The 12,701-nt window shown below is 41.2% G+C and overlaps 1 protein-coding gene across 2 annotated transcripts in view; it reads right to left on the reverse strand.

Moving 5' to 3' along the window:
* The window catches only part of SCFD1 (sec1 family domain containing 1), a 60,365-nt gene extending 51,901 nt beyond the window's left edge, over positions 1 to 8,464 (reverse strand). Inside the window, exons 1-4 of one of the 2 annotated variants that reach the window (XM_059819960.1) lie at positions 8,434 to 8,464; positions 3,900 to 3,970; positions 2,961 to 3,049; positions 446 to 536 (exon numbers count right to left, since the gene is read on the reverse strand). In XM_059819960.1, the coding sequence (XP_059675943.1) occupies positions 446 to 536; positions 2,961 to 3,049; positions 3,900 to 3,970; positions 8,434 to 8,464 (282 nt within the window). Of the gene's footprint in view, positions 1 to 445; positions 537 to 2,960; positions 3,050 to 3,899; positions 3,971 to 8,433 lie in introns of those variants that run through there. The other variant, XM_059819961.1, reaches the window with a different exon arrangement.
* Between the last annotated feature and the right edge of the window lie 4,237 nt (positions 8,465 to 12,701).

The following is a 12,701-nucleotide window of genomic DNA, read 5'->3' on the forward strand; positions in this document are numbered from 1 at the left end:
TCAAACAAACCAGGTGGCTCAGGATTGTGTCCAGCCGAGTTTTGAACATCTCCAAGGATGGAGACTCCACAAACTCTCCAGGCAATCTGTTCCAGCATTCAGGCACCCTCATTAAAATAGCTTTTTCTTATGTTTAAATGGAATTGCCTGTATTTCGATTTGTGCCCACTGCCTCTTGTCTTTTCACTCCCAAAACTCTCTCTCCAAAACACAGAAGACATATTTACCCTTCTACTTTCTGGGAAATTGAAGTTTTGCATGTAAAAATTTTGGATAATATTTTTATGACAAATATGTGCTAATATATAAAAAAATGCAAGTAAAGGTGTTCAGACACACACCAGAACTAGATATAGAACGGTCACACTCCGGTGAGTGCAGGACTACTTCACACAGTCTACCTCTGTTGCATCCACTCATTTGAAACATTAAGAATGCAAGTCACCTGGCACATTCTGTCAATATTTTCTTCTGTTGGCATTACAAAGTAAACAGCTGGAACATCTGGAATAGCATCCCGATCTGAATGCAAAAGCCTGAAAGGAAGAAAAAATACATCTCTAATATGTTCCTCCTCTGATTTGTGTAAAATTATAGAAGTTAAAGAAATTATTTATTTATGCAGACACATTTAATTTCCTACAATTTCTCCCTACATTTAGCTAGATTTTAGCAAGAACAAACCATGAAAAAATAGCAAAATCATATTTGTATAATTTTTGGTTGAATATATTAATAGAGGTCTCTGAAGTTTATTCAAAGCTTGAGAAAAGGCTTTGCAAATCTTCAAAAATAGATTAATCCATTCAGAGGAAGGTAAAATACTGCATCCACAAAGTTCATATACCAATTACTAATTGTTGACATGGTAACAAAATCCCTGTATATCTCATACTATTAAACTTGCATTTCCTGCTCCTTAAAACAAAGGCAGGCAAGGTGCTTATACGTTTCTCTCACATTTCCGCTGATATGTCAACATGTTAAACTGTGTTTTCATTTCTAGCCTTCACTTAGTAAAAGTTAATAAACTTTTGAAAAAAAAAGTATCTTCAAAGATCCTCCATGACTATTATAACAGCTAAGGAATAACAATGAATGAAATAAACGTAATCTGGAGAAAGAGAAATGGGAAATCTCTTAAAATAATATTTAAAGATTCCCTATCTTTGACAAGAGACAATTAAAATCTATGTGCAAAAAGACAAGCAGAGAATATGCACAGACCCATGAAACTGTTCACGCCAAAATAATTTTAAAATATAGGAATACAGAGGGAATTGTACAGACAGATTCCCCAAAACACCTATTGGATAATTCTTGGTTTTGAGCAGGGGTCTCCTCTACTTAGTAAGAAATCCTACTGAACAGTGCTTGGAATGACCTTTTTACTCCCTGATTCTGAATAATACCACCTGATTTTATAGAATAGAACTATAGAATCCTAGAATCATTTAGGTTGGAAAAGACCTTTAAGATCATCAAGTCCAACTGTTAACCTAACACTACCAAGTCCACCACTAAACCGTGTCCCTAAGCGCCTCATCCACATGTCTTTTAAATACCTCCAGAGATGATGACTCAGCCATCTCCCTGGGCAGCCTGTTGCAATGCCTGACCACCCTTTCAGTGAAGAATTTTCTCCTAATATCCAGCCTGAACCTCCCCTAGCACAACTTGAGGCCATTTCCTCTTGTCCTATCACTAGTCACTTGGGAGAAGAGACCAGCACCCACCTCTCTGCAACCCCCTTTCAGGTAATTGTAGAGAGCAATAAGGTCTCCCCTCAGCCTCCTCTTCTCCAGGCTAAACAACCCCAGCTCCCTCAGCCGCTCCTCATAAGGCTTGTGCTCCAGACTCTTCACCAGCTTCACTGCCCTTCTCTGGATGCGCTCCAGCACCCCAATGTCTTTCTTGTAGCGAGGGGCCCAAAACCGAACACAGGATTCGAGGTGCAGCCGCACCAGTGCCCGGTTCAAAGGTACAATCACCTCCCTACTCCTGCTGGCCACACTGTTTCTGATACAAGCCAGGATGCCATTGGCCTTCTTGGCCACCTGGGCACACTGCTGCCTCATAGTCAGCCGGCTCTCGCCAACACCCCAGGTCCTTTTCTGCTGGGCAGCTTTCCAGCCACTTGTCCCCAAGCCTGTAGTGTTGCATGGAGTTGTTGTGACCCAAGTTGTGGCCTTGTTGAACCTCGTACAATTGGCCTGGGCCCATCGATCCAGTCTGTCCAGATCCCTCTGCAGAGCCTTCCTACCCTCAAGCAGATCAACACTCCCACCCAACTTGGTGTCATCTGCAAACTTACTGAGGGTGTACTCGACCCCTTCATCCAGATCATTGCTAAAGACACTAAACCAGATTGGCATCAAAACTGAGCCCTGGGGAACACCACTTGTGACCGGCCACCAACTGCATTTATCTCCATTCACCACAACCCTTTGGGCCCAGCCATCCAGCCAGTTTTTTACCCAGGGAAGAGTGCGCCCGTCCAAGCAATGAGCAGCCAGTTTCTCCAGGAGAATGCTGTGGGAAATGGTGTCAAAGGCTTTACTGAAGTGCAGGTAGACAACATCCACAGCCCTTCCCTTGTCCACTAAGTGGGTCACATTGTTACAGAAAGTCAGGTTAGTCAGGCAGGACCCGCCTTTCACAAACCAATGCAGACTGGGCCTGATCGCCTGGTTGTTCTCTACGTGCCGCGTGATGGCACTCAAGATGATCTGCTCCATAGTATTACCCGGCAGCAAGGTCAGGCTGACAGGCCTGTAGTTCCCCAGCTCCTCCTTCCAGCCCTTCTTGTAGACGGGCATTACATTTAGCTAAAAGTCAGAGTATAATCTTTATTTTAGTAGTTATTAATCAAATTATTTTCAGTGTTTTGTTTGTGATTTTGGGGGAATATTAAAGAAAGTTCTTTTTAGAGAAAAAAAAAAGGTGATTTTTTTACTTACAGATGCAAAGTGATCCCCATATCTCTCAGCTCTTTCACTGACAGCAAAGGTGAGATTATATCTTGGCCAAATCTGTCATAAATGAGAACCTGAAATAGATACATATCTTCTTACAAAGTGGTGTAAAAAGTGGATAGAGGAATTCAGGTTTAAGGAACTACTGTCCTAACCTGAAAAGTGCTAAACATTTACCAATTCATAATACATCATTAATTTGTCATGGAATTCCATTTGTGCTTACTAATACAAAAAAAAAAAAAAAAAAAAAAAAGAAAAGAAACTCAGTGATAAAGGGAAATAAATTCATCACTTCCGTCTCCTGAAAAGTGTCAGTGTCAAACAGGAATCTGCTGTCAGAAATTTGTTACTGTAAGTGCCGAATTTCTCTGACTGCATTTGGGAGGAAACAAAAGGAGAAGCAGAGAGGAAAAAAGGAACTAGCAAAAAAAAAAAAAAAAGACAAGAGAATGGATGAAGACACAGAATATATGCTTTGTAGTAACGAAAATTTCTCACAAATTACATACTTTTTAAAGCTAATAAAGGTAGCGTGAGCTCAGTTTATCCTAAATTTAAGGCTATCAATAGTTCTTTGCTTTCTATAGGCTTCTTTCTGACTCTCTGAGTTCATGTGTAAGGTATCATGTAAGTTTCTGCCAACAGGTATCAGTGAGACCTAAGTATATTTCAAAAATGTCCTCCCCAGTTGCTTGTTAAAATATTGCCTAAAGAATCAGTCACTGGGTCTTCAAGCAGCCAATATCTCAAGTACGTATTTTTCTGAGCAATTCTGATATTCAATTCTGTATATTCATAACACACAAGGAAAATTATTTTGTACAAGAACATAGAGAAGATACTTGAGTTACTTAAGATCTGAAAATACGAACTTTTTTGAACACTATAAAATTCCCCTATTCCTGTTCAAATAGTTCTTACCTTCCATACTGGTTCTCCTGTGCTGTTTTTAACAGGAGGAACATTGAAGTTCAGCATACGCTTCAAAGCCACTGGAAAATAAAGCAGAGTAATACTTTACTCTCTTTACACTTCAACAATAGAGATTAAACACATTACCAGAATTTTAGTATATGTTTCATTTGAGAGGAAAGCCATCATAAAATATAAATGCAACAAGTCACATTTTCATTATTTTTATGCAGCTTTGACCGACAAGTGGCACATGTCAGCTAGAATTTATGGGCTCTGGAAGACACTGCAAAAGGAAAAGCAGCAAGTCCCAAAAGATGAAGAAACAATCTCCCTCCTTAGTTATATGGGCTATATTCTGTCACAGTTTGCCTTAAAAATAATTCCAGTGCCTTCCTGAAGGTGCATTCTATACAGTAGGAACTAGTTTGCTTTATTCCCCTGATCTGCTTTTCCTATCCCACAGGAACAATAGTATACACATAAGCCAAAAATACCTTTTCACCTGACTAAAACTGATAATACATTTCGAAACATTTTGAGAACTCATAGGAAGAAATTGCTGCTTTAAGTGGTACAAAAATACCCCTAATTTGCACCAGGAAAAAACCCTCTTTGAAACAGGAATGAGCTTTCATTTAACTTCCCATTCAACACAGAAACCAAAGCAGATTCCTTCACCTACCTCTAACTTATAAACCTATTAAGTAAGGAGTTTTTCCCCATTTATCTGATTAAACAATACACTATGTGCTGTTCTCCCATTTTTGACTAGAAGCAAAAGACTATTTGCATCAATAAAAATTAGTGGCTATTCTCTTCAAACTCATAAACAAAATCATCACAAAGCTTTGCAAAGAGGAAAAACTTTCAGAAACCAGGCCAACGTACATCAGTTTGCTCATAAATGGAAAGCAGTAGAAATGGTTAACTTCTAACTCTTCGGCTGAATGAGGCTGGTGAGCATACTCAGTGCAGTTCCCCTGCAGTTTACAGTATCACAGGACAGCTCAGGCTGGAAAGGACCTCAGGACATCTCCAGTCCAACCTTCTGCTCAGGCACGGTCAGCTCTGAGGCCAGGCCAGGCTGCTCAGGGATTTATCCAGTCAAGTCTTGAAAACCTCCAGGGATAGAGATGCCACAACCACCCTGTGCAACCTGTGGCACTGACTGTCCTTGTGGTGGAAAAGTTTTTCCTTATATCCAGTTTGAGTATCGTTTCAATTTATGCCTGTTGTTCCTCACCCTCCTGCCATACACCACCCCAAGGAGCCTGGTTCCATCTTCTCAGTGCCCTCCCTATAGGTATTGGGGAGTTGCTATTAGGTCCCCCTGTGAAGCTGCCTTTTCTCCAGGCTGAACAAGCCCCAGTCCTGCAGCCTCACCTCACAGGGCAAGTGCTCCAGCCCCTGACCATCTTGGTAGTCCTTTGCTGAACTCCCTTCAACTGACGAACACCTCTCCTGTACTGGTAGCCACAAACTGGACACAGTATCTAGATGTGGTCTCCTGGGGCTGAGTAGCACGGGGGATAATCACTCCCCTCAATCTACTGGCTGTGCTCCAGTGAATACGGCTCAGGATGCTGCTATGCGGGGGTACGCTGTGGGCTGATGTTCAGCTCGCTGTCCACCAAGAGCCCTTGTGGGCCTTTTCGGCAGAGCTGCTCTCTAGTCGGCCAGTCCCCTGTACTGTCACCTGCAAGGGGTTCTTCCTTTCCACGTGCAGGAATTTACATTTGTCATCGCTGAATTTCATAAGGTCCCTGTTGGCCTGTTCCTCCTGCCCATCTAGGTCCCTCTGAGTGGCAGCTCTGCCCTTGAGTATATTAACCAGTTCCCCTAGTTTGCTGTCACCTGCACACTTAATGAGAGTATACTTTGACACTTCCTCTAGGTCACTGATACAGATTTTAAACAGGACAGGTCACAGGATAGACCCATGTGGTGCTCCAGTTGTTACCAGCTTCCAGGTATAGCAAGTCTGACTAATCACAACCCTCTGAGCCTGGCCATCCATCCATTTTTTTACTTAGCTAGTTGCCCATCCCTCCAGCCCATAACATCCTAACTTGGATACAAGAATACAATGTCAAAAGCCTTGCTGAAGTCAAGGTAAATGACATACTCTGCTCTCCTGTTGCCTACAAATCCAGACATTTTATCACTGAAGGCAATCAGGCTGGTCAGGCATGATTTACCATATATAAATCCATGCTCGCCTTCTCCTTCACGTGATGAGAAATATTTTTCAAGAGGATTCACTCCATGATTGACTCCAAATTGAAACAAAGGCCTGGGAGAATTTGTTGGTGAAGACTGAAGCAAAGAAGGCATTGGGCACCTCAGCCTTATCTGTGTCCATCACCACTAAATGACTGGCTCCATTTAGGAATGACCCAGCATTTTTCCTTATTGCTATTTTCACTACTAATGTTGCAGCAGAAGCTCTTCTCATTGCTCTTGACATCCACTGCAAGTCTCAACTCCAGCTGAACTTTGGCTTTCCCAACACTGTCCATCCATGCCCAGGCAATGTTTCTAATGTTCTCCTTTACAGTCTGTCCCTGCCTCCTCCTCCTCCTGTGTACTGCCTTTTCAAATCACATTACCAGCAGTGAAACTTGACCATGGGAGGAAGCAAGCTAGCAGTGAGTGTCGGGTCTCCCTGGAATCCAGCCTTCCACTTGCCTAATACTTTTTTTTCTTTTTTTAACACCATGGAGCAATCCTGAAAGCTGACTGCTCCTGGAGCCTTTGCCTCCTCACTGCCAGTGACACCTTTGATACATTTCAGCCATATAAGCCATTTTGTATAAAGCTGCATGGTTACGTATTTTGGTACTACTGGATCTGAAGCAGCTGCTTTGTAGAGTTCACCATTTGAACTAAAACTTGGCATAAGCTCTCTACTAAGGAAGAGAGCAATCAGACTACTGATGTGCTGTGACAATCACGACAAGTATTCAGCAAGTCTCTGGGTCACTTTTTTGTATTTACATTGCCATTTCATTTACATTTAGGCTGAATAATCTCTGGGGCAAGGATCAAGTTTTTATTGTGCTTGCACAATTATATGCTTTGATTGGTTATGAACCAGGATAAAGGTCACAACAGATGGTGCACATACATGGTAATACAAACACTAAACGATAATAAATCTTTTCCTTTTTATGCGTATCTTTTAGTTGTTCAGTCTACTTCCTTGCAAATGACCTCCCCAATGGAAGACAACATGGGTTCAGTGGTAAAGATTGACTGAAATAATCAAGTAGCAAGGTGAAGCACAACAGAAAAGAATAAAGCTGTACAGAATAAGGGCTCAAAGACAGTGGCTTTATCAGAAAGGTAGCAAAGAGAAGAAAAGTAAAGGATTGCAAGGGAACATCAAATAGCACTATTAATCGCAGGTGGCCACAGGAATGAGATTACAGAAAGTAGACTTCTAGTACAAAAAGAAGATGGAGAATACAAGTAAATATTTAAGGTCCACACAGAAACTCAGACTAAGATTTTTAGGCAGATTATTTTAGGTGTTTCATGTTAAATAAATGCACCCAGAATCCTCTATACCACTAGAAAGATACTGCAGTTGTCAAGGAAAAGGTGACAAGATTACAGCTCAAACTACTTTGGCAAGCAAGGGAATTAGAGGACTATGGAGTCAACATGCTCTACGCTTGAGGAGTATGTTCAAATGGGTGGCTCAAGGCTCCACAAAGCAGCATCAAGACAGAGAAAAGTCAATTATGAACTTGTAGTAATGTCTAAGGAGGGGCTGAATAACCCTTTACCCACAGAAAACCTCCTGCCTAATTAGTTGTAGTTGTTAATCTCGTATTCGCAATTTCTTGAGGGACAGTACACAGTCCGATGACCCTGCACTGTCTTAACAGAAGCATCACAACAGCAGCTTTATTTTTGCACCGTTAAACGGTATTTCCCGTTGATCCTTGCCACGGGCAGAAAAGAAGCTGAAACGGAGGGAGAGCACAACTCGCTCCCCACGGCCACGCGAAAAGGGCACTGCTCACGCCCCGGGCCCGCGCAAGCCCCTCCCGGGGGGCGATTTCCACACCACGGCGGCACCTGCGGCCACGTCCCTCGGGCCTGGGCCCGCCGCCGCCCGGGCAGGGCGCACCCACGGCCCTGTGCCCTGTAGCGCGGCTGGGCCCCCTCGGCAAGACCTGCGGCCAGAGGCCCCCGGAGCCACGCTCCCCCAAGGCCCGCCGCTGCAGAGGCAGCTGAGCGGCGGCCCAGCTCCTTCGCCGCAGCGGCCGCCGGGCTACGAGGAGGGAAAAGGCCGCCGTCCCGTTGCCGGGAGACCCAAGCCGGGTGAGAGGGCGCGAATGCCCCGGCGGAGGCCAGGCGGCGCGGAGACGCCCACATCCCGCCCCGGGGCCCCGCCGGGGAAAAGGGCCGGCGGCAGGTAGGCCGGCAAGCAGGAGCCCCCGGCTGCAGCGCGAGGCTGACCTTGCTCCCTCCCTGCCCCGGGAAGGGCAGCTGCCGCGCCGCGCGACGGAGACCGCGGGAAGCCCCTTACCTGTCTGCTTCTCCCGGATACCGGCCGCCATTTTCCTGCCCCGCCAGCCCGGCCGCTGCGCGGCGCCCCGCCCACCGCCGCGTACGCAGCCGCCGGACGACGTGGCGGCCCGTAGGGCGGCGGGAGGTGGCCGCCCCGCCTCCGCCCCTGCCCGGGCGCCACCAGGTGCCGTCGGTCTGGGCGGTCCCCGACCCCCGACCCCTCCCCGGCACAGCTCTCCGCGATTAAGAAACTGCATCTTATGATGTAGGATTTGGGCCTGGGCTTTTCCCCAGCGGAGAACGAAAGAAGGGGGTTAAGATCTTTCAAAGAGGGGGGCGCTCTTTTCCACCTTTTTTCCCGAGCAAAAAGTCGTATTAACAGTTTTTGCTCTACTCAGACTGAATTTTCAAGAAGAGGGAACTGAAACGCTCCCTGGAAAATAGCTTGAATGCAACCAGGGCAGCTCTGAGGGGCTTAGATTAACCACACGGAAAGGACTGGTACTTCAAAAATGGGTAGCTAGCTACAAATAAAGTCATCAAGTTTCAGCGAGTTATTGAAAAGGAAAATACTGAAAGTCTGCTTGTCTCTGCCAACATGCCGCCTGCCTTCGGTTCTCCATGCCTTTACAGAAGTCCCACTGGCCCTAAGTCAGTTTTGGATACAAAGGTATCTGGGTAAAGGTGTTATGAGATGTATATAAAGGTGTATATAGGTACACAAATAAAACTACAAAACACAGTGATAAGGCTTCTAGAGCTAAAACCCATTAAATTACCAAAATAAAAACACTGAAGAGAATTAGGTATTGATTCCAACAGAAATTTAACCCTTTATTGCACTTTGAACATATACATGACAGATACTTCCCACAATTACTGCTTATTTCAACACTGATGCTACACCTGTCAAGTATAACATTGCTTGAAGATGCAACATTTCAGGCACTGATCCTGCAGTTCAAGTTAGAGCTAGAAGTATTTACAAAATTATACTTTCTTGCATAATATTCTAATTACCATAAAGTTTTAAAAGAACATTGTTTATGCAATACAAAATCAGATAGTTGCATTTTTTACAAACATTACTATTTTGACAATAATTTTCTGTATACATATGATTTGACATTTCAGAAGTTTTTGCATTTTGATTTTTCTTTTATCCAACTAGCAATTGCCTTCCTTAAGTAAAAAACAGTAAAGCATGAGCTTTAAAATGCTTTACCATATAATACAGAATCAAGATAAACTTCAAAAGCATATTTTGTAGCCTCCAGAGTTGCATTTCCTTCCATTTAAATGAGAAATTTTTGATGCTATTTTCAAAACTCATATGCAGAATATGAATGTGAAATAATGACTAATACTCTGCTCTACATTCTAGATATACCTCTCAAAATCCTCAAGTCTTCCAATTCCAAGACTGAACATCTTAATGAAAAAAGTCAAAGCTGCAGCACACTATGACTTAGACCTTAAGTATAAACAGATATTAATTTCTTCTCCTTTTGCCTATATTTCACTCATAAACCAGTTAAAAATGCTAACAGCTTTTTCTGGTAAGCATCCTTTGCATGGGTGAAAGCAAGTCACAGAAATTTCTTATCCCTTGTTTTTTCAAACAATGATCTAATACTTGAGGTTTTTTGTGGTTTTTTTTTTTTCAATTGTATGTGCTTTATTAAGGAGACCATACTAAAATTACTAACACTAATCTATTATTGTTTACTAGAAAATGATCACTCTAGAAAATAAATAGCTTATTTTATGTGCTAATTCGAAATGGAAGCTTAGGGTTTGATGCAGAAACTGCAGGTGAAGTTCTTTGGCCAAACACAGTCAAAGAGGACTGGAATAGTTCTCTTGTGGCGCTGACAAATCTTATAAAAAGATGTAACTTCTCTAAAAATATATTTAATACACAACAGCTAATGCACATGCACTTATTCTCCTTGTGTTACAGAAATACTGAAAGTAAGCAGCTTCCCTAATTTCCAGATGTGCCTCAGGTTAAAATTTATGTAAAATGAAAACTATCCAATAATATTGCACTTCACACCTGCTATAGCAATTAAAAACCTGATGGTCATTATAGCTACAGAAATTGCTCTTACTATTTCCAGCCAAGAGAGACCTTTCTGTGTTTTGATGGATTGGAAGTCAGCTTATTCAATGGAATTTTAATGAACAGAGTAAATTTAAGATTGGTCTATATAAATAAATGCAGAAAATTACAAGAAGAGAGGAAGTTTCTCTCCATAGTAGCATTTATGAATACAACTTGAATATATCAAGGATTGTATTAGAATACCTAGATAGAGCTGATCAACCAACAAGAAAGGAAATACAACTTGTCCTGAATGTGTACACATCAGTATTAGAAAACAAGAACAAGTTCTGTGTAAGAAAAATCTTTTCAAGCAATATTAGAGACTAGAAGATTTTATGAATTCCATGTTTTGATATAGCATTGTATAGCAGATAGTGTGAACCCTATTTTTATCTCAGATACTTTTTGAAGCCTTATATTCACGTTACCTTATTATTTCTTTCTCCATTGAAGGTTTTAAAAAGCAGTTTATTTAGTGCCAGGTTCTAAACTATTTCCCTTGCTGCTGCAGGTACCAAAAGTCCAAGAATTGTCCTTTAAAATTATCCACGCTCTGCTTGCTACTTCTGTAAGTTTTGTACTTTCCATACAGAAAAATAACATAATATTACAGAAGACATTTAGCTCTAACTAGGCAAGAAAAAAGGAGTTCTGCACTGGGTACACCACTCATTTTTAATGTATAATACTCTGTCTGCAGGAGACTCAGTGCTATATTTTAAAAATATGAACATAGAACATGAATCCTTATGCAAATAAATTTGCAACAAACCACCCTACTTATAATGGCATCAGACCATTCTGAAGGGTAAGAATATAAAGAAGTTATTGGCAGTATGACATTCAAAAATTACGCAAAGATGACAAACATGGAATATTACTGGAGGAAAAAAAAAAATCAGAAGAGAATGAGAAAATGCTTAGTATATAAACAAGTCAAATGACATTCTCCAAGAGCTCATACATTTATTTTAAAAGGGGACTTTAATATGCTTTTGGCTCAAAACCAGAAAAACACCACCAGCCCAGCCTTAATTTCAAGTTTCTTAAATGTCTAATGACAGCACTTTGATGCGATTAGATTGTTTTACCTATTTGGAGGTAGTGAGCAATGTCTGATCAAAGTCTTGCAATAATTCATTTAAAAACTCTGAAATAAAAAAGTGTGCCACACACACTTTTGTTACCCAGCAACTGAAATAGGTCTGTATAAAAAAAGATTGGCATCTCTCCAAAGATCAGGAAAGACAGATAAGCTGTAGCAGTTTAAGAAAGATTTCAAAATATCCACATGTTAAATGAACTGTGTAATTTAAACACCTTCCTGCCTCCGTCTTTAACCTTTTATTGCATGGTCTCAGATTTCGTGAGTCTTGACTCCCACTTCCACAGTTCTTGAGTTGCAGTACACTGCTATGTAAATAGCATTTAGTAATACAATTTGTTAATTAGAGGAATACTTGCAATGAACCATAAATCAGAATCCGAAACCAGATTAGTTTGGATTTTTTTTTTTTAGAAGCATTTATAATTTACTGTGTACTTTCTTGCCAAGGCGTTCAACAGTAAAGCAATCCTGTTTGTATTTTCAATTAAAACCAACCTATATTAATAAAAAAAGTATATGATGACTTGTCAGTATTTTCAAGAATGGGGATATATATATAGATATATACAGAGAGATATATATCTATATACATCTATAGCACAATCTGTGTTTCGGACTAGTATAGGTTGTCAAACTGACGGGGGGAAATAGTAATTTATTAAGATATATCTGCGTACATGTTAAAAAAATGTACTTAAATGTTCTTTTAGTTTTGTAGTTTTAGTATTAGCAACATTAAAGTGTTACCATGTTACCACTACTTATCTTTTATGGCTTAATGATATTTATACAAATACTGCAGTACTGAAATCTATTTTATACACTTGAAGTTGCTCAGAATGCACCTACAATAGAACAGGAAGAGATCAGACTAAAAACTAGAAGTGTCAGGCACTGACAAGCTTGATGGTAGACTGCCTTTAATTTAACAAATAGCTTTAGTGCGTATTCCTATGAAAATACTGACTTCCATGGAAGACAAAGTAACATGTTCCAATGAGCAACAAATTCTTACACTTTCATAACAATATTCACACCAACTCTTATATTTCATTTTGAAAGACCACTT

This window comes from Gavia stellata, chromosome 7, assembly GCF_030936135.1.
Source record: "Gavia stellata isolate bGavSte3 chromosome 7, bGavSte3.hap2, whole genome shotgun sequence".
NCBI classification, from domain to species: Eukaryota; Metazoa; Chordata; class Aves; order Gaviiformes; family Gaviidae; genus Gavia; species Gavia stellata.